This window comes from Eublepharis macularius, chromosome 7, assembly GCF_028583425.1.
Source record: "Eublepharis macularius isolate TG4126 chromosome 7, MPM_Emac_v1.0, whole genome shotgun sequence".
In the NCBI taxonomy this organism is placed as follows: Eukaryota; Metazoa; Chordata; class Lepidosauria; order Squamata; family Eublepharidae; genus Eublepharis; species Eublepharis macularius.
Window position 1 is genome coordinate 117488307 of NC_072796.1, and position 26932 is coordinate 117515238.

Below are 26932 nucleotides of genomic sequence, written 5' to 3' on the forward strand. Positions count from 1 at the left end.
GCTTTCTGGAAATGATACAAAACTGAATTATTCAAAAAGGCTTTTGTATTATAGGAAGGGGTTCTCAGATGCTTCACTAATGAGTTAAGGACCATAGACTTCCCCACTATGTTGCCTTATGTACTACCTTTTGGTTTTTGTTTTAAATACATACTCCTATGAGCCACTTGTGCTTCTAATGTCAGCCCTAGAAATGCTAATGTTCTGTTTCAGCATTTCTCCAACTGTGTACTGGATTCTTACTAATACTGTCTTTGTAAAATTGTGTTTATTTACCTTATGGCCTTGTTTATGGAAATGTCCTTGAAACTGACTACTAATCTCACGCTAATCCGCCTTGAGTCTCAGTGAGAAAGGCGGACTATAAATGACATAAATAAATAATGCCACCTTCCAAAGCAGCCATTCTCTCTAGGGGAACTGCTCTTTTCGGCCTGGAGATCAGCTCCAATTCCGGGATCTCCAGACACCACCTGGAAGTTGGCAGCCAAGCAGTCCAATAGCCATCGGCGCATCCCCGAGACGGCAGCGCCGCCGAGTCACGTGCCCCTAATCCCCGCCTCCCCGCCTAGCGCTTTTCTCCCTGCCCCTTCCCTCCGGCTAACCGAAGCCACCCGCGGTGTTCCGTCCACTTCCTTGTCGAGGCCGGAAGTGAGGGGGCGTGACCGGAAAAGGCGGGTCGAGGCGAGTGGGTCTCCCTGGCGACGACTAGGCCTAGCTGTCTGCGGCGGCCCGTGAGGGAGGCGATGGCGCCCGCGACCCCGACAGCAGTTAGCGGCGTCGCTGCCCTTGAATGAAGGGAGCTCGCGGTCGCCGAGGGAAGCGGCTCCCCCTCGGCCCGGGCCGCGCCGCCTTCTCTCCGCCCGGCACAAGGTGAGAGAAGCGGAGGGGGAGGAGGCGCCTAACGGGACAGGGAAGCGGTAGGGCGGGCGCCTGAGCAGGCAGCCGCCGGCTGGGCAGCCCTGCCTCTTCCTCCCTTTCAGTGCGGGTGCCCGGGGGGCCTCGTCGGCGTCCGCCTGAAGCGCCCAGCGGGGCTCGTGAGGGCGGGGTGGGAGTTTTTCGAACCAGCCTATCTCGCGGGGACTCTCTACCGTTTCTTTTAAATGCTGGTTGTTTTCTGCCGTCTTATTTTTAATCATCACGTAGCTAAAGCCCAGGTCTTTTGTCAGGAAGCACATGTCGGGAAGCAAATCTGACTACTCCGACAGTTATTTTTCTTCTCTTAACCGTGTTTTTTTTTTAAAGTTTAGCAGCTTGTTTATATATACCAATTGTCTTACATCGAATCAGATCATTGGTTTATTTGCAGTGCGGTCTTATGCAGAGTTACTTCAGACAGGATTGCACTGTTAGGTAGGTATAATTTGCTCTGACTGGCAGAGAATCTCAAGGGTCACATTCAGGTAGAAAGCTCGTATCAACTACTGCCTGGTCCTTTTTAACACTGGAGGTTATAGGAATTGGACTTGAGACTTTATACATCCAAATGAGATGCTGTCCTACTACTGAGCCCAAGTTCAAGCAGTCTTATATCTAGAGGCATATGGAAGAACTACTACTTTACCCAATTTGTGTTCTCTTGTTCATCTGTAAAATGACCACAGTTGCTCGCTTGACTCAGATAGAGGGTATTGTTTGTTTAAATCAGGCTGATTTCGGCAATACCTTGTTGTTGTTTTTTTAAAGTTTGTTTAAAGAAAAGTCTTTTTCCTGTGAGCTATTTTGTGTTCCCTCTACTCAGACATATAGAGACATCTGTCATTTTTGCCACCAAATCATCGGTACACAGATTCTCAGACCCATCTCAAATTAAAACCTTGATTATGAGGAAAATCTGAGGAGAAATTCCCTATCATTAAATAAGCACCAGCAGTTTATATGCTATCCAGAATCTCTCTTATGATCTTTTTATTGGTCACATTGTTCAAAGATTTAGCCATGTTCTTGGCTTGACAGTGATGTGTAACTTGGCCTGCTATTCATTCCTGGAGCTTTTCTGGCATATGGTGCATTATTGTCTTTGATTGTGAGGGCTTAGATTGTGTAGAAGAGCCTGTCATGTTAGGTCTAGATATGCACTGAAAAATTATATAATACTGCTTTCCTTTGATTGTTTTGGCTGGGAACTGCAGTTAGCAATCCCTGACAGGTGTGTTGATAACAGGCACCAGATTATTTTGCTCAGCACCCAGGGTGAGATTCCCATCAAGCAGTCAAGGCACTTGAAGCAGTGCTGGAGAAGGGAAGAGGTATGGCTTATGCCTATTGTCACTTCCCAATCTTGCACAGTCACCAGCTGAGCTCAACACAAATCCTTAAAATTTTGGCTGCTCTGTTAAAGCTTGGCTAGCTGTATGTGTGTTTCCAAGTACTCCCCCCCCTTCTCCCCCAAATATCTTCACAGGCAATTTTTTGAGCACTTGAGCCAAAATAATTTGCCTGTCCTTTGTTCAGAATCTAGGTGAGGGGCAACATTTTTTAAAGTTGCTGTACGGAAAAAATGGCAACCACCTTCCCGGCATGTAGAAAACCAGCACCGTGAACAAGGATTTGCTTTCTTACTGAGATGCTGTTTTTTTAAATATATGTAGAAAGTTATTTTAAGTGGGGAGAATATTCAGACACTGTGTCCCTTACCTGTATTCTGAACTGAGACAGTACCAGCATGATTATATCATGTGATTCTGCTTAATCTGAGATCCAGAGGAGTTAGCCGTGTTAGTCTGTAGTAGCAAAATCAAAAAGAGTCCAGTAGCACCTTTAAGACTAACCAATTTTATTGTAGCATAAGCTTTCGAGAATCAAGTTCTCTTCTTCAGATGCATGATCCGAACAAGCTTGTATGTAAGATTACATACAAGTTTTTTCCTTCCTTTTTTCCTTCCTTTTGTGGTTTAAATTCAGTTTTTAGAAATTTCCAGGAAGTGAGGCGCCCATGCATACTATCCAAGAGTTATAGTTACAGGATTTTCTCTTGTATGTTTTACTGAATGTCTGCAGAGCTTACAACTTAGTAAGTGTTGACTTGAGAGCCAGTTTGGTGTAGCGGTTAAGAGCACAGGGCTCTAATCTGGAGAACTGGGTTTGATTCCCCACTCCTCTGCTTGAAGCCAGCTGGGTGACCCTGGGTCAGTCACAGCTTCTGGGAGCTCTCTCAACCCCACCCACCTCACAGGGTGTTTAGTTGTGGGGATAATAATGACATATTTTGTTACTGGAACTGCTCTGTTAATAGGATGGGGAGTTAGCTTAGCAGTCCAGAACTAAAACAGCGCGGATCTAGCCAGCTATACCAGGGTCCATTTTCGGAGCTCCCCGTAACAAAGAGGCAGACTACAGGTATTGAATCAATAACGTGTATTTTCTAATAGTGTGGTGTATGCCTGAAATTACACACACATCCAAGATTACATACAAGATCATGCATTATGTGTGTTTACATTACAAGTTACATACAAGATTACGTACAAGTTCGGATCATGCATCTGAAGAAGAGAACTTGATTCTCGAAAGCTTATGCTACAATAAAATTGGTTAGTCTTAAAGGTGCTACTGGACTCTTTTGATTTTGCTTAATCTGAAGTACCTTTGAGAAACTGGCGTGAGACTCGATGTTGAGCATTCATTCAGCTTGTTCTCAGTCTTCTGAAATTGGTAGGACTTGTTTGTCACAGTAAGCTTATTTGCCTGATTTGGTCTTTCCCCAAGCTGTGTGACACTCATAGTCATAAGGTATTTCAGCGTATGAAAGGGTTATTTCTAAATGGCAGTTGGATAAGGGAAGGGCTGTATAAATTATTCAATAATAATATTATAATAATAACATTCAATTTATATACTGCAGTTTATATGTCATTATTATCCCCACAACTAAACACCCTGTGAGGTGGGTGGGGTTGAGAGAGCTCCCAGAAGCTGTGACTGACCCAGGGTCACCCAGCTGGCTTCAAGCAGAGGAGTGGGGAATCAAACCCAGTTCTCCAGATTAGAGCCCTGTGCTCTTAACCACTACACCAAACTGGCTCTCAAGTCAACACTTACTAAGTTGTAAGCTCTGCAGACATTCAGTAAAACATACAAGAGAAAATCCTGTAACTATAACTCTTGGATAGTATGCATGGGCGCCTCACTTCCTGGAAATTTCTAAAAACTGAATTTAAACCACAAAAGGAAGGAAAAAAGCATACTCCCAACTTCTAGGCAACACAAAGCTAAACTTTGGCACATGGATAATCAATGGCCCTCTGATCACTAAAAACTCTGAGGAAAGCCTGTTTTTACATCTAATGATCAAATCTTGAGACTTTTATATTTACCTCATAGGTGCCAGTATTTCAGCACCAAGCAAGCTGATAAGAGCCGTGGCAGGTTGTTCCGACCTGTCGCTGGCCAGAGTCTGAACAACCTCCGAGAGGTGATTTGAAACAAGCAGTGGGCTTGGAAAGATCAGCTCTACCAACCTTTTCCACAAGCTTTTGTGTTGGATCCAGCCCAGTCAGTCTTTGGATAGGAACCATACTGGTTGAAAAGAAGGGCCTACACAGAACTTCTCTGTGCTAAATATGCACAGAGAATTTGCTTTTCAGCTGGTAGCAAGAAGTCATAGTTACTTGGTGCAAACTTAACGCAGATTTTTCTAGCCTGTAGTGCTTATGTGTATTTTGAGACAAACATGCCACCAAAAAGGACACAGAAATAAAAAAGGCAGCTAGAAGTAACAGAGAACATATAAAAAGTCAGTTGCTAATGAGAAGCTTTCCAGAGGTTAGTTAGAGAAGCTCAGGGACTGCACAGCTTCCCTAGGCATTTCCTGTAGTTCTGTGGGCCTTCAGTCCTCCCTTTGGGTAGTTTGCTTAGCAATGTGTGAGCTGTGACTAGAGGGGGAAAAAAGAACAGATTTTTCCTGACAGCATATTCTGTTTATGGGCAGATTCTTATGCTTCAACTTGAGACGCTCAGAGTTTATATTTTTTTTATATATATTTTATATTTTTGAGCATTCATTGATATCACTTATAATTTGGCAACTCAGATATGATTCCATGGTTTTCTTATTGCTAGTTTTAACTAGATCGGTCTTTTTGTGAAAACCAAAGTAACTTTTTTCTCCAGATAAATATTTCTGATTATATGAGGAAAAATACATTTCTGATTCTCTGCATCGTGCAGATTTTTAGCAGAAACAAGGTGTGAAGGCTAGAGCTCTGCTGTGCCCCAGGGCATCCCTATATCTCCACCTCCATGCCCTTGTTAGATGCTACCTCATTTGAAGGGTAAGGTTGTATTGTGCCCATGCAGCCCTCCTTTCTTTAGCTACCCCCTGCCTGCTATTGTTGTGAATAGAGTTAAAGACCTAACAGTGTTGGCACGTCCTTCCTTCCTAAAGGGGTAGCAACAGACACACTTGGCCTGCCCACCTTTCACCCATCTGCCCACCTTCCAGTTTGCCTCATTGTATTTATGTAAGATATGGGAAAGCGATTCATGGCATCACCCTATATTAAACCTATCCATATTTATGAACATGTGTTTTTACACTGTTTTAGCTATATCAGGATTGTATGAGGCAGGAAAGGGGGGACAAGGTCATACCATGTTACAGTATTTCAAATAAATAAATAACATAGAGCTCCTTGGGGTGGGGGAGAGAACAGTGATTTCTAGGTAGCAGAATGAATCCTTAGTTATAGATCTGAATTTTTGGGGGGTCAGAATTATTATTGTATTGTTAGAGCCCAAATGGTGCTAGATCTTTCCCCCTTATAACTACAGATTCTTTTACCTATGTCCAAAGTCATGTAGTACTTCATGGGGTTTTTTTTTTAGCAAAAACAAATTTTAAGAGAATTGGCTGCAGAATGAAAGTAACAGTGCTTTGAACTGTAATAAACTCCGATTAAAGCCAAAAAGATAAGCATTATGGCTTGAATGTTTGCAGAGTGGGTGGGTAGGAGAACGTTCATGTTCCCTGGGTGTAAGTCAGTATGCAAATGTGACATGCCAGGAGCCAAAATGCTGTTTCTTTGCATGAAAAGAATGCTCATGTAGGCAGGCAAAGAAGTTAAGTTTTGTTCTAAATTGGTACTGACTGCTTTAAAACTGAAAGCATGATTATTGTGCAGTACAAGTGAAAGAGTGGCTTTACACCAGGCAAGCAAATAGCCACTCATCAAGTAACTTGTGGCAAGGAAGGATTGCTTCCAAACAGGCAAAGTTCTGTCAACTGGTAGAGAAAAAACTCTTGAAAGCTTTTGCTGGGATAAAAGTTGTTAGTCTTGAAGGTGCTTCTGGATGGGCTGGTTTTCACTGCTGGTTACTTGCGTGTGACAAATGGCGAAGACTGGTATGAATGGGCAGGCTAGCTAGCAGTTTTATTATACTGCAATTTAAAAAAATACATTATTGGTTCTGATATTGCAGTTACTAGCATAGAAGAAAGGTTCACACTGTATTTTTTATTTTAATGGCTCACTAGACCTTACTTGATGTTCTCAGGTAATATAGAAAGCTTTTATTTAGTATCTAAGGCAATATTTTAAAAATCAAAAATATTGTAGGGGGGACCTGAAGGCTGGACTATGATATCTGAACTAGGCCACTGAGTCTGTTGATCCATCTATATCGTAGTACTGTTCACCATGGTCAGCAGTAGTTTAGTTTCAAGCAAATGTCTTCCCAGCCCCCTCTATATGGGATTTTAACTGTAGATGCTAGGGACTGAATCTGGGAGCCTAGGCATACAAAGCGTGAACTGAGCTGTGGTCCCTTTCAGAGAAACCTCTTGAGAAATTTCTCTGACATGAAAGTTTTGAGCAGGTGCTTGGAAAAGATAATGGCAATAATGAGGCCCAATAGACTGAAGCCCAATCCAGACAAGACTGAGACGGTGTTGGTCAATGACAAAAGTGTTTTGAGGATTCAGGAGTCAGCCTGTCCTGGAAGGGGCTGCACTCCCCCTGAAGGAGCAGGTTGTTCGCTTGGTGTTGCTGCTGGATCCTGGCCTACATTTGGAGGCTCAGGTGTCTTCTGTGGTATGTAGTGCCTTTGGCTAGCTTTGGCTCATATGCCAGCTATGGCCTTTCCTCATAAAGCATGATCTTGCCATGGTAGTCCATGCTCTGATCATATCCAGATTAAATTAATATAATCCATATATATAAAGACAAGTGTCCTGACTGACTCATCAACGCCCAGCCCAACCCTCTGGACCTAGAAATGTGAAACTTGGGGAGAACATTCCTTTTGTGATGTAGAGACTCACTGAGAAGGGATTTTAAGAAATTCACCCTTAATGGGGTAAAAAGGGGTAAAATGTTTTGTCCTTGATCCGGGCCCCAAAGGGCCCAAACTAGCCACTTTGGGGGATTTGGGGCCCATTTCGGCCGGGATCAGGACCAAAGTGGCCAGGATCAGGTTAGTGTTGGGCGGGAGAACCCTCCCCTGCCCGGCACCGATGCAATCCGGGCCCAAGCGGGCTCAGAATGGCCATTTTCTGCCGTTTTGGGCCCGTTTCGGCCTGGATTTTGGCTGAAACAGACCGTATTAGGTCAGTGCTGGGAGGGGGAATCCTCCCCCGCCAGGCACTGACTCAGTCCTGGCGGTTTAGGCCCTAATCCGGGTCCAAACAGCCATTTTTGGCCATTTGGGGCCCGTTTTGGCCAGGATCAGGGCCAAAACTGTCAGGATTGGGTCAGTGCCTGGTGGGGGGAAGCCTCCTTTGCCTTGCACCACCTCGATCCTGGCTGTTTTGGCCCCGATCGGTGTCAAAACAGGCCCAAAATGTCCATTTTGGGCCTATTTCCTCCAGGATCAGGGCCAAACCCTCCTTGATTGGGTCAGTGTCGGGCAGGGGACCCCTGCTGGGCACCGACCCAATCTGGGCCGTTTTGGGCCCAATCCAGGCCAAAACATGCCCAAAATGGCCATTTTGAGCCATTTTGGGCCCATGTTGGCCTGGATTGGGTGGTTTCATCTCGAATTGGGTCCACAATGGCCCTGATCCGGCCACTGCCAGGTGGTAGAACACTCTCCCATCTGGCAGCAGCCGAAGTCCCAGCCATTATGGGCCCAATCCTGGCCATTTTGGGTCCCTTTCAGCCATTTTGGGCCCAATTTGGGCCTAAAATGGCTAGGATCAGGCCCCAAACAGCCAGGATTGGTCCTGAAACAGCCAGTATCGGGCCTTTGACAGGTGGTGGATCACTCTCCTGCTCAGCAGCGGCCCAATCCTGACCATTTTGGGCCCCTTTTCGGCCATTTTCAGCCCCTTTTTGCCATTTTGGGCCCAATTTCAGTGCTGAGTGGCCACGATTGGGTCGAAAACAACCAGGATAGGTGATGTCAGGGGGTGCGGCATATGCAAATCAGTCATGCTCATAACACACTTCTGGTAATGGCAAGGGGTGTGGCTTATGCTAATGAGTTCCTGTAGCTCTTTTTCTTCGAAATGACCCCTGACTTTGTCCTTTTTCTTTTTAGGCGAAGACTTTCACCATGGCCATTACACAGTTCCGTCTTTTTAAAATTTGTACATGCCTGGCAGCAGTGCTCTCTTTTTTAAAGAGATTAATTTGCAGGTAAACAGCAGATCTTGTGTGTGTCTTTGGTTCCTTTGGACCTGTTTCTGACCTGTTAATCTTCCTTTTGAAAGTTTTTTTTAAAATAATAAATGGAAAATCCAAGAGAATACTTAAAGTTTCAGTTTAAGATTGCTGGGGTGTGTGCTTGCTGATTCTTTTAACAGCTATTTCTATCAAGACTGCAGCTTTCTAAAACTTTGAGATATGTTTTTGATTGACAATAATTCATCTTTGTTCTGCAGTAACATTGTTTTAGTCTTTTAAAAAAGTCTACTGTATTCCTCTTAAGTGCTGCCAATCTAAATCTGTGTGAAACTTCTAGTTTAGCTGGTAGAGTTAGAAATTTTGCTCTGTTTGTATTGTTAGATATTCTAAAATATTGTAAAGAATTTTGGAAAAGAGAAACCCTGTGCTACGAAAGCAGAATCTTCTGACACTTTGAAAGACAGCAGCGATTATTGTAGCATATACGATCGTAGGCCGAAGCCTACTCTATCAGATGCATGAAGTGGACACTTGGGTAAACGTAGACACACTTTGTTTACAGAGAGGAAAAAATGCGTTTTGCGGGGTGGGTAAAGTATTTATTTATTTATTTATTTTTATTGCAGATTTCTGTTCTGCCCTCCCCGCAAGCGGGCTCAGGGCGAATAACAATACGTTAAAAATACAATTTTTAAAGTAGAGCCAAAAGGTCAAGTAACTCAAAAGATGGGGTAGGTGTGCCATAGTACTATGCAGATCTCACAATACTAGATCCCAGTCAGCATGATTATGCTCCAGTTTAGATTGGTGGCTGTTGTTGATAGGCTTGCCATTTCTCCACTGGGGGTGGGGGGATGATTCAGCCCTTGAGCGAACACGGGAGCGTTCCTGGGCCGCCCTTTGACCCACGGGATGATGTCACTTCCAGGATGTGACGTCAGCCAGGAGCGCGCGTGCCCTGCAAACTTGCACAAGGGAGAAAATAGGTAGGAGCCAGCATCCCAATCTCCCTCTGGGAGAATGAAGGGACCTGGTAACCCTAATTATTGATGAAAAAGCATAGTATGTTCAGTAGAGTAAATACTAAAGAGGAGCAATTGCTTGCAGAAAATGATGCCACAATAAGCTTATTATTCTCTAAGGGGCCATGGGACAGTTCATCTTTTGCAGCACAAACAGCTGAAAGTTTCCTTGGGAACAGGTTTTTGTGCTGCAAGGCGCATACAACCTCACTCAGTAATGAGTATCCCTGTTATTTCAGTCCATTTATTTTCCAGTTCATTTTGGATTGGGATTTTCTTTTTTTTCAATTCTGCAAATATCTAGTTTCTTTCCCCAAAAAGGCTTGTAGGATTGCGGTAGCCACAGACAGAACCATAGCGACCAGTCCGAATGATCTTTCACTTCTACTGTCTCCTCCTGCTTTATAAATCAGTTCTACCATTTCTCTACTGTTTTCCAGCATCTATTTATTTGTGAGAGAGACACTGTCTTTCAAAAAATGTGTGGCACTGGTTGGAGCAGAGTTTGAGGATTTTCGTGTAGTTTCATCAAATTTCACAATGTCTTTTTATAGAACAGCATTTTAGCACCACTTACTCTTGTGGTCTGGTTCAAAAACCCAAGTACAAATTAGACATAACAGTTTCTAAGTGGCATTCTTGTTTTTGAGTGTCTGATTTCACCATGCAGGCAGTAACTAGGAAAGGATTGAGCTTTTGATTTCTACATATTTTACCAGGAAAACCACCCACTTCCCTTGTAGCTGGCCTGCTGCTTGTTTATTTTGTGCTAAAATATCTATCCCACTATGTAAAAAAAAAATGTGAATTGTTTCTAATTCACTTTCCTGTTAGAAGGTTGTGATGGGTATCCCACTGTCCATTGTATGAATAAAAATCATTGGGTTTCAAATAATTTCACAACATAGTATTAAAATATGGAAATAAAAGCAAAGGGGACTCTCAAACGTCTTATCCATGTTCAGTTAGCCCATGTATTACTTGCTTCAAGATACAAGAATAATTCTAATTTCTCAGCATTTTCTCCTTGATAATGAGTATATTCGAGATGGAGAGAACCGGGAAACAGTTAAAGGTTCCTTAATCTACAGTACTGAAACCTGGTAGATTCTCTCTTATTACAAGAAACTTGGTCTTTCATGGAAATTTAATCTTCTGCAATGTTTCACACATTGCTAATTCTATGGAACAAAATCCACAGAAATGTCTTTATGCTGGAGTAGGGGTGTGTGGAGGAGGGGAAGAATTAGAAAAATTGTTCCTTGTAATATGTTGTGTAGTATATTGGCATATATTAATATTCCAATAAAAATAGTTAGGAAAAGTCTTGTCAAAATGAATGATCTGAAGTATCAGACATCTGAGTCTTTGGGGACAGAATGGGTTTAAAGCTGAATCACACACTCTCCCCTTTTGGGGGAATAAAGTAGTAAATGGCAATGATTTGATTATTGACCTGGACCCAGAGAACTACATATCTGGTTCTGGATACCCAGAGAGAAGTTAGGCTTGAGTTGCTCAAACAGTAGTTGTCCATGCCATGTGGTGCCCTGCTTTCTGAAACAGAGGGGAGCTTTCAAAAGCAATGGGTGATAGGAAATGAGGCTTTGCTATTAAAAGAAGAAATGGAAAATCCTATAGGCACTGTCCAGTGTTTGAAAAGTATTTGAGGGGGGGCGGGGTTCAGCTGTTATTTCGAAGGTTTTGAGTACTATTAGCTGTTATCACCATGCTAGTATTTTTCTAGCAATACCAAGAAGTTTTCAGTTACACTTTTTAATGTACAAAATCCTGCCCTGGTAGAACAAATACATACTGTTCATAACTTTAATTTCCTGCCTGTTTGTTTTAACATTCGTTGGTCTGCCATGTCCAGTAAGAACAAAGCAGAATTGTTCGGGGTAGGGGGGTGTAATTGTGTTTATTGTGTTAGTCTGTTGTAGCAAAAAACCAAACAGGAGTCTTGTGGCACCTTAACAAACAAGTTTTTATTCAGGCATGAGTTTTGTGGACAACAGCTAAATATTTAGTCTTAACAATTTGTGCCACGCTTTTCTCCTGTATTTGGATAGCTTGTTAAACTTGGATTCTGTTAGTTCAGAGCAGACGTTATAGCACTGGTTGACAGAGAAAACAGTTGTTGAAACTAAGCCTATTTCTTAAAAGATTCTTGTCCCGTTTTTCATGCCAGACGTGAAGAAATAAATAATTACAGCATTCACAATTTCATTATACCAATAGGGGACATTGTAAATTGTTTGTCAATAATCAAACCTTTAATTGGATGACGAGTTTTGTAAATAACCATGTTACATTTTTTTTTAGTTTTTTAAGTCTGTCACTTTGTTAGCTCTTACTAACAGTTCTGTGTAGTACTCATATTTTCAAAGCTAGAAATAATCCTTAATTTCTTTTTCAGGACTGGAAGAGGACGGAAACTAAGTGGTGATCAAATAACGTTGCCAACTACCGTGGATTACTCATCAGTTCCTAAGCAGGTAATACCTTTAATTGTGGGAGTATTAGCATTTGTACCAAACTGCGCAGTGAAATGTAAATGATTGATGTCAGTTTCCAAATAGAATCCTGAAGTCTTGTTTGCCTCTTCAGCCAGAAGTAGAAGACTGGTCTTCATGGGATGAAGATGCTCCTACAAGTGTAAAGATTGAAGGTGGTAATGGCACTGTGGCCAGTCAACAAAACGGTTTGGAAGAAATGGAGCCTGACTACTTTAAGGACATGACTCCAACAATAAGGAAAACACAGAAGGTATGTTTGCAGCATTTTGAAGTGAAATTATATTCTGTGTCAACCTGTAGGGCAGCCATTAAGGTTCAGCAGTAGCAGGTGGTGCCCATAAACCAGTTTGCACATGGAGGACAACTGGACTGGGTATGCAGTAGGCTGCTGTGATGTAGAGCCAAGGCTGCATCCAGCAGGTGGGATAATGTGTGCAGAGTTACATGTCTTTCCTCATCTCAGTCTCTGTTGTCTGCAAGCTTGCAGTATGTACAGTTCTTTAGTAGAGGCTAGTGTCAAATTTTGGAAGAGACTTTGCTGTTTGGGGTTGTTTAGCTTGGCACCTCAATATTTGGCAACCACCTTGCGTATTTAGGTGATCTCCCAGTCAGTTATTGAGTTTCAGTTTTGTCATACAGCACAATCAAAGGGAAGTTACGTCTTTATGACTAAGACGTTTTGTGACTTATACTCTCCAGTGATAACTTGTGCTGTATTTCCCGACCCCCACTACATAAGGAAGGAACTACACCTCAGATTGCCATTCATCACAACATGAGCATTGCTTTATTTTCTACTAAGAGGGGAGCAGATAGCATCTGTAGGACAACTCGGTGTCATACTGTGGGTTTGATGGGACTGTGAAAGACTGCACAACTTATACATGCAAAAGAAATAAGTGGGTAACATTCTAAAATTCCCATCATCTTTTCTGGGGGGAAAATTGATACTAAGAGAGCATGGTGCAGTTATAACAGTGTGTTGGAAATGAGAACATGCATGCATCAGGCTTCTTTACATCTATAGTGTGTGACAGTTGGTCTCAAACAAGATGGTCTCAGTCCACAATTATGTGAGCTGATAGTCAGATCTAGGAGCATGCGCTTCGGGTGTCGGACCCAATCCGTAAAGATTCGGGGCCAGCATGCTGGCCTCAATTTTGAAACACCGAATCAAAGTTTCCCAAAGTGATTCGGGAAGCTTCCGGGCCTTTTTAAAGGGGCTCCGTCCCTCCCACCACCTCATTTAAACTGGGCCTTCCTGACGGAGGCAGTGGCACAGGCAGTGGCTCTGGCCTTGCCCGGCTGGCCACTGTGGCGGCAGCAGTGTGGGCAGAGGAGGCACCGGTTCTAGGCCTTCCCCGCCACCTCGCTGGTCGATGCGGTGGCAAAGGCAGCAGAAGCACACCCTTATGCAGCCCAGCTAGTCACGGCAGTGACGGTGCGGGCGCTGGTTCTGGGTCCTCTCCACTGCCTCGCTGGCCACCGTCGCAGCAAAGGCGGTGGGAGTGCACCCTCATGCTGGCCGCAGAGGCAGCAGCTCCAGGCCTTCCTGCCTCCTAGCTGGCCGGTGTGGCGGCGGAAGCTGCAGCAGTGCGCCCTCCCGCCGCCCAGCTGGGCATCCCTCCCATCCCAGTGGGGTGAGGTGGGGGGTTGGGGCAAAGCTTCCTCCCTCACTTCAGTATGCTCCGAATCTTTACGGAGCATACCAGAGCGATTTAAAAATCCAGACCCTGAAGTGGCTTGCCAATTTGGGTTATTCCAGATCAGTTTCCTGCTTCAGGTAAATCCGAAGCGGGAAACCCGAATTTTTCCCCGGTGCACACCCCTAGTCAGATCTAGCACTGTCAAGAAGCATCAATTATTGCAGATCACAATATCTCAGTATCTTCAAATTTAGTAGAAGCAATGTTCCTGATCTCTTTCCTTTTCAATGTTGCCTTTCAGATTATTGTTAAAAAACGTGAACCCTTAAATTTTGGGAACCAGGATGGCAGTGCAGGGTTTTCTAGTAGATTAGCAGCTACACAAGATGCACCTTTTATTCACCAATCTGTAAGTATGTTTTCCATATGGTTCACTTCTAGGTACCAGATATTTTTTTTTCTATTGGAAAAGAAAACATTGTTATGGGCCAGACTACATTATGTCGGAGATCCGTGATTGGATTCCCCTATGGCGTAATTTAGCCATTAAAAGCAACTGCTGATGGTGAGGGATTTGGATCAGGGCCATGGTGAGGGATTAACCCCTACTCTGTTTCTCAGTTGTTCCCCCATTCCCAGTGTGGAGAGCTCAGTGAGCCAGGTACAGTGGTGAAGACAGCACAGGAGGATAGTCAACCTATTCCTCCTTAGCATTATGGCCTTGATACAATTTGTACCTGCAAATTCATTTTTAATACTAAACTGCACATTGGGTGGGGTATTGAGTTTAGGTCTTCAGTGTATTGTGGCTGTTAAGAAGGGGAACATATCATTATAATAACAGCAATTAAACATGCTTGAATATTAGCTGATTTGGGCCAACTGCTGTTTTTGAATGTAAAGAACTGACCTGACAACTTAGGGAAGCAAAATGATAATATTGCCTCTAAGACCTTTTGTCACTGCCTGCCTCCACAAGCAGCAAGGCAGAGTGTCGATTGTATCGCCATTGTACTTGTGCATACATAATGCAAGAGAATTGTTAAATATGCAGGAAAAAAACCCCAATGTTGAGCTGGCAAATTAGCTTTCCAGGCCTTTCGAGAGCAGCTTTGATCGTTGGCTTGACTGCACTTCTTCCTTTCCTGCTTACTTGGCGTCCATGGGGCCCACAGTGTCATCTCACCCATTCTTCTTAATTGCCCCACGCCAATTCTCCTCACACATGTCCAGGAAACCTTTGCTCTTATCAAAATTAAAAAGCAATGCATCAGTTTGTTTGCTGGCCTGGTTTTAGCTGGCAGTAGAAACTAAGCAGCTAACTTGAAATGTGCTTGTGTATTTCTTTATTAATTATTTACAAAATTTATACCCTGCCTTTCAACTCTCAGCGGGGTCACTAGGGTGGCTAACAGGTTAAAAACATACATAATAAAAACTCTCCTAAAACTCAATAAAACCAAAGAAACCCGTATCATTAAAACAAAACCAAAGCTAAAATGCATGCTCAAAAGCAAGTATAAATAGTGCCAGGAGGAGGGATCACTGAGGGAACAATAGATGAAACAAAAGCCTTCACCCACTGGCAGGAGATGGCAACAGAAGGGGACCGTCAAGGCTCCCTTGGGAGAGAGTTTCAGAGTTCCAGAAACAGTCTTGGTGCCAGTGTAGATGAGCCAAGACTGCGCTGGTAACGGTAATTACAGCCCATTCCAGTCAACGTCCTGGCTATAGCATTCTGCACTAATTGAAGTTTCCAAATACTTTTCAAGGGCAGCCCCACACAGAATGCGTTGTAGTAATCTGATCTAACTGTAATCTGGGCATGCACTGCACTGGCCGGATCTTTTCTGCCCAGGAAAGGTCACAGCTGGCTAACCAGTCAAAGCTGGTGAAAGGCTCTTATGGCCATAGCTTCTGCCTGCTTATCCAGCAGTAGGCCTAAGTCCAAGAACATCCCGAGATTATGGACCTGTTTCTTCAAGGGGAGTGCAGCTCTCCAGAATGGGTAACACTGTAAGTCCTGTGTCAGATCTTCTGCACACCAGTAGCACTTCTGTCTTGTTGGGATTAAGTTTCAGTTTATTAGCCTACGTCCACTCCAAAACAGCCTCCAGGCACTGGGTCGGGTTTTCTACAGCCTCCCTATAGATGTTGAAAAGCACAAGGAGCAAGATGGAGCCTTGCCAAGACTCCAGATGCCAAGGGACTGAGCAGCAATCCCCCAGCACCACATTCTGAAACATACCCTCCGTGTAGGACTGGAACCACCACAAAATGGTGCCTCCCATTCCCAGCCATGGAGGGTGGTCCAGAAGGATGAAGGGAGCTTTGACTCTCAAAAGCTTGGAAATCTAGTTGGTCTTTAAGGTGCCGTTGGTCCTGGATCTTACTCTTTGACTTCAGGCCAACACAGTTACCCATCTGAAACTATCCGGAAGGATACGTTGATCAGTGTTATTGAAAACTGCTAGACAGTCACTGCAAGCTACCAGCTAGTCTACCTCTTCCTCCAGGCCAGATCTCTGTGAGAGGGTGCGTGTGAGTGATCGTGTCAACCTTGGAGTCTTTTCCTCATTCCAGGACATCCATAGGAGAACAAGCCATATCAACAGGAAAATCCCCTAAAGCTCTCAGAAAGCCATTTGGATTCATCAGGCTTTGAGGAAGGATCATTTTAATAGACGCCCCATCCCTGTAAATCTAAACTTGAGAAAAGAATGATCTGTCCTTGACAAAGGAACTATCATAAATTCCTCCAACTTCAGATCACATTTGTCCTGCGGAGATCAAAATACCTGTTCAAAAGTGTGACCTGCACAGTATGTAGGACCAGTTAATACCTGAGACAAGTCCATGGTTTCATGGAGGTGATGAAATCTTGAGCCGCTCCTGACGAGACAGTCTCAGTTTGAATGTTGAAGTCCCCCAGGGCAACCAGCCTAGGGGTCTTCAGTACTGCCCCTGAGACCACCTCCGTCAGATCAGGCAGGGGGACTGTTGGGCAGCAGGGTAGGCCGTACACTAACAGAATCCCAATTCTATCTCTCAATCCTACATTAGATACCCAGCCTCAAAACTGGAAGTGTCCTGGATAGGGCACTGTGCTGGGGGGGCGGGGTCATAGATTACAGCAATACCACCTTCCCTTTTAGTAAGCCTGCTCATTATTTGAAATATCCAGTTAACAACCAGTTTGGAGTAGTGGTTAAGAGCGCGGGACTCTAATCTGGAGAACCGGGTTTGATTCCCTGCTCCTCCACTTGAGGCCAGCTGGGTGACCTTGGGCCAGTCACAGCTTCTAGGAGCTCTCTCAGCCCCACCCACCTCACAGGGTATTTGCTGTTGTGGGGATAATAATGACATACTTTGTAAACCACTCTGAGTGGGTGTTAAGTAGCCCTGAAGGGCAGTATATAAATTGAAAGTTGTTGTTATTGTTATTAATTATTATAACACTACTTGAGACAAGGAGTTGTCTTGCAAAATGGCACTTTTATAGATCCCACTTCCCGCTGCAGCTCCTGTGGCTGGGGGCTTGGTTGGGTTGGTGGGAATAACACAGAGTACAGTATCGCTGCAAGGTCTGCTGTGAAAGAAGGTAACCGGCAGAAATCTTACGTAAGTGGAAGTGCCCTTTGAGCAAAAACAGACTTGGGATCCAATCCAAGGAGATCATAAGGTTATAAATAAGATGCTGTGTGCTTGCTGTGCTGTAATAATTTTCTGAAGTTTGGCAAATATTTACATTGGGAAATGTGTGTATATGGATTAAATCCTTTCACTTTTTCAGCCGGAATTGGGAGACTTGGAGACATGGCAGGAAAACACAAATGCCTGGGAAGAAGAGGAAGATGCAGCCTGGCAAGCAGAGGAAGTTCTAAGGTAATGTTGCACAGTCCCGGAATAACCTAGTAAGAACGGAAACAGTATAAGCTTTCATGTCTTGTAGTTATGGCTTAAAAGGAGGTTATACTCTCTAGAATGGATGGATGAGAGACAGTTGTTCAAAGAATGGCAAATAAAGATAGTATTACTGCCAAGATTCGTAACAATAGCTTTTTCATCCTTCCTTCCATAATAATCAGTGTAAGAATTGAAATAGAATGTACAAGGTGGTCACTAGTATATTGAGAAATTGGGGAATGGAATGCAGAAGGGAAAGACAGGTGTTCTTTTATAAACGGAGGCTGCTGCTGCTGCTATCGTAATTCTTCTCCAGGAAACAATATTATGTGTTGGAGAGAGGATAAAAAAAAATAGTCCCAGGTTTTCAGCCTCATTCACCTTTTTTAGGGAGCACAGTTAACCAAGCAGCTGGTTCCACCAGCCATCAATTCCCTCTGAAGTTGATACTGAAAGCTGGCCACGCCACTGCTTTTCAGTTCGTCCCCCAAGTTACTCTCCCTCAGTGACAGTCTAAAGATGGTATAATGACTGATGAGGATCTTGAGTGCCCTGCTGTAGTTCCTTGCTGTCACCCCCCAGACTGTTCCAGCTTTGTCAGCGCTCACCCACACTACTCTTTCTGTGTGCCCCTGCATCACTGTTCTTCTGAAGCATCGGCCCGTGCACGGGGACATAAGCTGCCTTAGAGAAACACTGCCCATCAGGCAGGCTTGTCTCTTGATCAGTGGTGATGGTCAGGTACAGCTGGGCACAAAGAACTGTTGCATTTAAGAGGGTTTTTTTTCTATTGCATGAGAGATTGAATTTTCCGCTAATCTGGATGTGTGAGATCTTGGCAGGGAACAAGTCGAGTAAATTGGTGGGATATATTTAGATTTTCCAAAAATGATGTCCTGAGTAGCCAGCAGAGGGCTCACTACTCAACAAAGGTGGCTTCTCTGAGATGAGAGGTTGAAGAAAATTAAATTTTACAAACATCTCTGTGATTTACTGTTCCTGTTTAATGTGAAATGCCTTGTGCAATGTTGTTTTCTGTGACAGTCAAAAATTTGAGGACTGAAATTATAACTTCTTTTAGCAGGGGTGGATTTTAGTACTACTTTAGCAGTAGCCAAGTTTCTCTCCCAATTGGTTAAGGAAAAAACTTATTAAATTTTTAAATTTTAATACTAAACAGATTACATATTAAAAACGTTGCCTTTCTAATTCTAGTGTGGCACTGCTCAGAGCCGAATAGGCTGCATGAGCAGTATCATTAAAGTACTTGGTTTAAACAATCCAATCAACCCACTTTTAGGCCAGGTTGACTTCCAAAAAATCGTGTATGTGTGTTCCAGTTGTTTACATTTCCATGGTAACGTCTCTGCAATCACTGCTAATTATTCTGCTGCTTAGGTATTCTTAGTATTAGAAAATAATTCCTGATATTATACATAAATGATTTACTTTTCATAGCAATCTGAGTTACCTTTCGGTCCTTCCCCAGTGATTCCTCCCCCCAATTTTTCTCACACAGTGGCCCACAAATTGCTCTAAAGGACCAAGGACATAGATAGAGGCCAGGGCCTTTCCTCAGTGTTGCCTCCTCAGAGGTTTATTGCATCTGGATGTGGAGATTCCTGTAGTTGTCCTAGCTGGTAGCCATTGATAGACCTCTCCTCCCTAAATCTCTCTAGGCCTCTTTTAAAATAATCTTTTCTGATGGCCATCACTACATCCACTGGTAGTAGATTCCACAATTTAATAACTCATTAAGTAAAGAAGTACTTCGTTCTGACTAATTGTGATGGCTTGTGCACACGTGCAAAATGGGCACTTGCTAGAGTAGAGGAAAGCTGTTTGTCTTTGGTCAGCCATGTCGGCATGTGTTGTTCTGATGAATATGTTTTTGAGTGAGTTCATCAGGATGCTTAGTGGGCCACTACTATTACTGTAGTGCTTAACCAGAAGTAGGGAAGCATCAATAAAGAAGGAACTTGAATAGCCATTTTGCTTAAGAGTATGTAATTTTCCTGGGGCTTATTGCCCCTTTGTGTTAAGTCCTACTGAAGGGAACCTGTGTCTGACATCTTGTAGAAAGACCTCTGTAGGAACAGGCTGTGGGGATTTGTTGGTTGAGATGCTTGTTGAATGTGGCTCTGGTTAACTGGCACGTTGTCTCTCTTGGGCTTTAGGGAAAATGAAGCTCTTTTCCTAATTGGTAAGAGCATAGAGTGTGAAGGATTGCTTGCTGGTAGACATCTGAAAAGTGACAGGAAGTGCAGTGTGGAAGCATGTCCTACTCATCTGTGTAAGAATGGCAAAAGATTATTTGGATAGATGGCAGGCGGGTCATCACCTTTCCCTTGCATTGTTTGAGGGAAGAGAGAACCATTAGGCAGGCTTAAAATCCTTTTCCGTAAAGGAAAAGGTCCCCAAAGACAAAACAAAAGCCAAGACCTAAGAAGTATGAAAGGCAGAATAATACCATATCTGGAATACGTGGTTCAGGGTAATGCAACACCTTGGAATAAGGATACACAGGAGTAAAATTACCAAAGTGTATTTGCAAATGCAAGGTAAACTATTTTAGAAATATGCACAGCCGATCAAGTCTTCAGTGGCCAGTCAGAATCCATGCTTGGCAAAAACACACCTGGCCCCATCCAATTTCTAAAAACATTTGGGCCCCAGGGAAGGTGTCAGTGAACGCAGTGATGCCCGTGGACACCACTTTGGGGGCCCCTGCTCTAGTTCCTAGGACTCTTGCCAAGAATGCTAGGCTAGATTGAACCTTGAACTGATTCAGCAAAACACTTCAATTTTTAAGGGGAAATGCATGCTTGTGATAACATAGAGCTAGTTAAGCCTTAATTATTGATCTCAAATGTTAACTCTTGCTTGGTAAATTAAAACACCTCAGTAGATCAGTGTAAGCTAGTTCAGAGCCAGTGTGCTGTAGTTTAGAGTGTTGGACTAGGCTCTGGAAGGTCCAAGTTCAAATCCCTACCCTGCTCTGAAAGCTGTTAGGTGTCCTTGGGTCAGTCTATCTCACAGTGTAATTGTGAGAATTAAATGGGGAAGGCGTAAACCAGGTTGTGCTCCTTGGAGGGAGGGTGGAATAAAAATCTATTAGCTTATAATCTTTTGAGTTTTTAAAAAACAAAACAAAGCATCAGGGCCAATGTACCATCCCTTCTGCAGTCATTTGTAGATACTTTTTTGCCTGTTGCGTAGCGGACAGATTTGTAGCATTCTAGTCCCGTGGTGAATGTTAACATGAGTATTAGTTCACAGCCAAGTTGGCTACATGCAGGAAATGGCTACTGTGTTGTTGCCAAAAAAGTTCTTGCAAAGTCAAGCTAATAAAACCTGGCTCTTCTCAACCTGTGTCTCTTGTGAAATTGCAGGCAACAGAAAATAGTAGAAAGGGAAAAACGAGCGGCCGAGCAACAAAGGAAGAAAATGGAGAAAGAAGCGCAACGGCTAATGAAGAAGGAGCAAAATAAAATTGGAGTGAAGCTGTCCTAACATCACTCACTTTTTTTTTTAATATCTCATGGTACCAGCGAAAGGGGAGAATCCAAACACATTATTTTGTATTGATCTCAGTATTTTTAGAACTCCACTCGCTTTACTTTCAAAGCCATCTTGGGAGATGTAGTTCTTCCATAAAGGATCCTCAGCTGGACAGTTCAAGCCACAAAAGCGTCATCCAACTAAATCCTACCAGAATGGGACATTATTTCCTGCAAAGAGCCCTATCCCAGCACTCTCCTACTACAAGAAGAGAGACTGTTGCATAAAACTCTTCAAATGCTTGTTTGAAGCTTAAGGGAATAAAGGGGTGTAAATAATTGAATGATGGCGATCTATTCTATTGTCTTATTATGCTTATTACTGGAAAGGTGTGTAATTAAATAATTTTAAAGAAAACGTTGCTGCTTGTGCTTTCACAATCCTTGGCTTTACTGTACTCACTAAGTGGCTCGCTGTATATTTTCGGGAGGCCAGCTATGCTGACAGCAGCATGCATAGAAGAGAGAGAAAGAGAATAATGTACTCAATGGCAGCTCTAGTGGCGTCGACTTTTTTAAACATCATTGTAAACAAGCTTTCTGAAGCAGAAAATGGTGGACACCATTTTCATCTGACACCATTTTGAGCATTTGTATTCCAGAACTGCAATTCATCGTAACGGCTGCAAGCAAAAGCAACACGGCTCAACTATTCTAGTTTTTTCCCTCATTCTGTCATAGCCTACATGTCAGCATCTTGAAGTACCTGAGGCCAGGTATCTGAAAATTCAGATCCTGAGATAGTACAAGTAACATACATTTTCTGTGCATGAGTAACAAACATCTGCATTCCTATTTTCATGGAAAGACTTCGGTGTTGACCCAAATCACCTGCTTTCAAACCAGTGGTGTGATTTAATGCAAGGAAGTTATCTTGTGAACTTAAATCCCATTTACTACATGGTTGCCTAGCCCCCATGTGACATCTGAGTAGGTCATTCGATGGCAGCCAGAGGTGACTGACTCCTGTGCTCAAGGCAGGAGTGTGATGTCAGCGCTGAGGTGAGACAGCCGCTTTCAGTTCCTCATGACTACAGTTCAATGTGTTAAGTCAGGTTTGTTTTGTAGCTCTGGTGTTGACTTTCCCTGTTACTAAGGAGTTGCTGCATCTCCGTTCCAAGCATCCCAAACTCTGAAGTGTGCCTCATGGAAATACTGAGGTCTCCTAAGGGGAGGGGGAAATAGACAGTTACTGGAGCAGAGATGAATTACTGCAGCCCAGTACCCATCTCTTAATTTAGCATGCTGACCAAATTGTTCCGCTGTTTGTCAAAGCAAAAGGCAGCTGGAGAAACTTTTCTCTGGATTCTTGTTTTTTCCAGCATCTTTTGCATGACCTGGAACCGTTTTTCAATTTGATCTGTCAGTCCTGCCCTATAAACAAGGATTTTAAGAGTTGCCACTTGATCTGCTTCTCTTAGTGCCAGTTTTATGTTTAGAGTGTACAAGAAGCTGGAATTATCATTCAGGAGACAGATTCTTCATGCTAAGGCTCTAATGCAGTGGTCCTCAACAGTTCTAGAGGTGGGACCCACTGTAAAACTTTAGGCAGCAGTGTGGGACCTACTGATCTTCCAACAACATGGCAGGAAATTGCATGACATAAATGGCCAGCCATACAACAGGAAGAGGAGGACCTAGAGTTATGGCTCCACTGGTATCGAGGAGCCATAACACAGAAACACGTAACTTCCAAAACACAGAAATGGGCTAATTATGATGTAAATTGTGATGTGTCCCCTCATTTCACTCCTAGGGGAAATTCTGTAACAGCAGTAAGAATATACTAAAACTTCAGTGGATTTTAGTAAGAATTCAGAGTGGACTACATAGAAAATTGAAGTCTGCCTATGACTAACTGCTACAGGAAGTTAACTATATAGTAGAAATAAATACGAGGTTATTTACAGTGGCAGACCTGCCCTCCAGGAAGAATCTAAAATACTTTTTGTAGAAGGCCCAGAAACACTTGGGTAATTGTGGATTAGATCCTACCAAGTTTCTACTGGAAGAAGTATTTCTGTCACTGGAGCGTGACTCTGTTGCCTCCTCTGGTCCTACTGCCTCACTGAAATGTTGCTCCTGGGGGACAGGCAACCTCCCACCAACGGACTCTGTGGGATCCAACCCAACATAACTGTCTGATCTTACTATATTTAGCCAGTTGAAATAAATTAGAGGTAGGCTTTATTGCCATCTGCAAATTTTTGCAAAATCAGGGACTTGTATACCCCTCTGTTAGTTGAAACCAATACAAGGAGTTCCATAAGCCCGGTAAAATGTGTGTGTATAAGAGAGATGGTATTCTGGGTGTGGCAGGTGCCAGGAGAGTAGACTACATTTCCTTAGTTGTAACCAAGGTGTGTAAATTCTTCATTCTCGTCCTTCATTCTCTTCATCTCTGCTGCTGCTGCTTGTAATTGCTTTCATATATTGGGTACTTCAGTTTCTCCACCACATTTCCCTTCTGCTGATGGTAGAATTGTTGTGATGAAGTAGTTTAAAGTAAACACACTTTCCTAATGAACACAAATGAAATCAAGTTGTGAGCTGAGGAGCGCATTCCCCTTTAAACTATTTATCCAGGTATTGCAGAAGGCAGTTGGACCCTGGCTCCTCACCCACCCCGCAACTGTTCCATCACCACCACGGCGCCTTCTCCATCTTCCCATCAACTCAAAGGCAGCTGGAGAAGTGGGATGGGGTAGGGGTGCAGGATGGGGAGACCCAAGAGGGGCAGAAAAAGAGGAAGGAATGAGAAAGCTAACAAAGAAGAAAAGGAGGAAGTGTGAACAGAACAAAGGAAGATAAAGATACAACCCTGAGAAGGAAGGGATAAAGAAAGAATGTGGAAGGGGGTCAGGAAGGGGGTACCACAGCAGGAATTGCTGCCTTAAAGCTTTGTTTTTATGTGTAACTTGGGCTCTTTAATCATTTAAACCAAAATCTAGTAGGAGTTTCTCGGTTTTGTGAGGTGGGGGAGAGCAAACCACAATCCCTCCTGTTTCAGAAACACAAGTGAACATTCAAATAAGTTACACTGATCCTGGGTTGGCAAAAAAAACAAAGACGCCAAGTCAGTTTCAACATGCTTTACTTACAGTTATAAATGTTTTTTTTTCCCTTGAAAGATTATTTAACAAGAAAATAAATTATTACACCATACACTTAAATTATCCTTCACACAACTTGAGTGACATCAGCACATTCCAAGTAAGACTTCATTTAAGACTTAAAACATACTTCATAAAATATATTCACAGCCATATTTATAAAAAAACATAACGAGATTAAAGACTCCCATCTACAATAATGCTTTTTTAAACTTTTTGGTTACGGTCCCCTCATACACGGGATCGGAGCAGTGGAATGCAGGGGCGATTACATAATTTAAGCGCACCAAGAAGCATGGACAGACAATACATGCCAAGACTATGTAAGCTGCCTTTGCAAGAATGAACCTTCCCCCCACCCTCACATCGGAAAACATTTGGTATAACAATCCATACACCTGACGACAGAATGAGAAGTGCTGAGCATGCTTTCTAAAATGCATTTGTGTTTACACTTCGTGGAAACGAGTCTTCATGCCACCAACAGTTTTTCCTCTTCAGTTTCAAACAATGAACATGTTTTCAACTAAATATAGTGCAAATCAAACTTTTCGACCAGACCCACTATTACAGACACAAGCTTTCTCATGACCTTGCTACACCCATCAGAGCTTGGCCTCTCAGACCACCATATAAAGAAGTTACACCTAGAGATGGATGTTGCTGGGTACACGGCGAAGGGAATGCAAGGCTACCACACAGCAGCCACGAAGCAAAGCTCCGATGCTGTAGACAGGATGAATCCCTCCTTTCTGAGTACTCAGCATCCATATTACCGTCGGCACAATGGGGGCAGCAACAGCCATAAGATCAACAAGGAAGCTGCTGCTCCAGTATCTCTTCATGACTTTTCCCTCAGACATTTTCTTGACATTCTCAAACATTTCGGTTGGATAGTCTGTGAAGTCCAGTTCCTTCATGACCCGGTTTTCATAATACCTAGAATCTACGGCACCGTGCACCGACTCCATGGGAGACAAAAGGATTGCAGAATTTGGGTCACATGGAGTCAAGTCCACAAGCGAGTTTGTGAAGCTTTCGGGACAAGATCCATCTGATTCTCTTAAACTTGGAGATGGGCTGATGGGACGACCATCTTGTGGTTTGAACAGGTTCTGAATCAGCTGTTCTAAGCCCGAGCTATACAACAAAACATCAGCCTGAACTGCCTGTTCCATTGCCACACCACAGTTGCCATTCTCATCCTCTTCTGCTGAGTTTGTTAGATTTGGCATGGAGTCCAGAGGATTTAAAGCGGAAGATGGAAAGAGAGCTGGAAGCCCAAGTTCAGGTGTGGTAGCAATCACTGTCTCTTCAAATAAGTCATTCCCATTAGCCACATCATCGCTAAGCAGCACGCCACTATCTGCCAGATCCTCCGTAGATTGGTCTTCCCCAAGTATATTGTCTGCCATTTTGGAATACACTGCACTCGTCCCCAAGGACTTATCAGGTGACCCACACTCATACTCGAGACCCCGTTCCTCACTAAAGGAACCGTTCTGTGCCATTTCCATACTTTGGAGTAAGGATTCCAGTTTCTTATTCTGGATGTTGATATCCACAAAATACTTCTGAATCCCTTTGTCTTTTTCAGCCAAGCTGTTCTTCATGGTTTCAATGACCTGCTTGAGTTGTTTGATTTCCTTCCTTGCTTCTTTCAAGGCGAGCTGCGCTTCCACACGGTGACACTCCTCTTCAATCCAGTCTTCTCTCATGCGGGCCAGCTGAGATTTCAGTTCCTTGATTTCTGTTTCTCTAAAGAATAAAAACATCAGGTCCTGTGAACAAATTCTGCTCTTACTGGTTGACAAAAGTGTGATGACAAAGTGACAGTGAACAAAATGCACAGAGGTGAAGTCTGAGTTTGAAAGTAATTTATCTATAGGTAGGAGGACTATCCAAAGGATAAGGAAACTGGCTTGCACAAGAAGAAAAGGACAAGATTCTCCTAGGCTTCCAGCTGCCCTCACCTTTCAGCCATAATTACTTTAGAAGTATAACAACTCTATCAAGTCTTTTCTTGTACTGGGTTGGATCTTAAGGATCTGTTCCACTAATGGTAGTGTTTCCTTTGGCTGAACAAACCTTCCACTGATGCAAGAGTCTCTTCCACTGGTAGAAGAGCCTCCTTTATCTGTGGTAGGGTCTTTGTTTCAGATGACTGTTCCGCCATTAACGGAACGGTTCCGATCCATTATTCTTTTTCTAGAGGGATCCTTCCAACTTTCCCACTGGTGTGAGAGGGCCTACTCTTGGCTCCCACAAAGGCTACCTAAGGAATCACAGGACCTGCACGCAGGATAAGTATGCAGGGGAGAAGGGAATCAAGGAAGATCACGTCTCTTCCCCTTTGTGCCACTGGAAAAACTGTCAGGACTCAATTGGTATGTATGTAAGAAACTGAAATTGCAGCTGTGGGTAACATATCTCCAATGGCCACTTCTTCACAAAAAAGCAGAACTGGGAGGAGTTGACTTGAGTGGAGAAGCTGCAACAGGGGAAGAAGGGTTTCCCTGTGCACCACTTTCACCCTGCAACTCTACACTTCCCATTGTGGTATTCTACAGAGAAGCAGCAGCCATCAGGGTTACATATCAGC

At 43.4% G+C, this 26932-nt stretch overlaps 2 protein-coding genes across 6 annotated transcripts in view; one reads left to right on the forward strand and one right to left on the reverse strand.

The window, feature by feature from the left end:
* Positions 1-661: 661 nt before the first annotated feature.
* Positions 662-21569, forward strand: EBAG9 (estrogen receptor binding site associated antigen 9). Of its 2 annotated transcripts, XM_054985791.1 has the most exons (7): positions 790-873; positions 8479-8576; positions 12006-12084; positions 12197-12355; positions 14053-14160; positions 17545-17636; positions 21050-21569. In XM_054985791.1, the coding sequence occupies exons 2-7, from the start codon at positions 8494-8496 to the stop codon at positions 21168-21170; spliced, it is 642 nt and encodes a 213-aa protein (XP_054841766.1). In that variant the 5' UTR covers positions 790-873; positions 8479-8493; the 3' UTR covers positions 21171-21569. The 2 variants fall into 2 exon arrangements, with proteins under 2 accessions (XP_054841767.1, XP_054841766.1); XM_054985792.1 differs by lacking the exon at positions 8479-8576 and having other exon boundaries at positions 662-873.
* Positions 21570-24294: 2725 nt separating this feature from the next.
* SYBU (syntabulin) overlaps positions 24295-26932 on the reverse strand; it is a 59288-nt gene continuing 56650 nt past the window's right edge. For all 4 annotated transcript variants that reach the window (XM_054985515.1, XM_054985517.1, XM_054985514.1 and 1 more), the window contains one exon: positions 24295-26088. In XM_054985515.1, coding sequence (XP_054841490.1) covers positions 24978-26088 — 1111 coding nt within the window. In that variant the 3' untranslated portion in view covers positions 24295-24977. The remainder of the gene's footprint in view (positions 26089-26932) is intronic.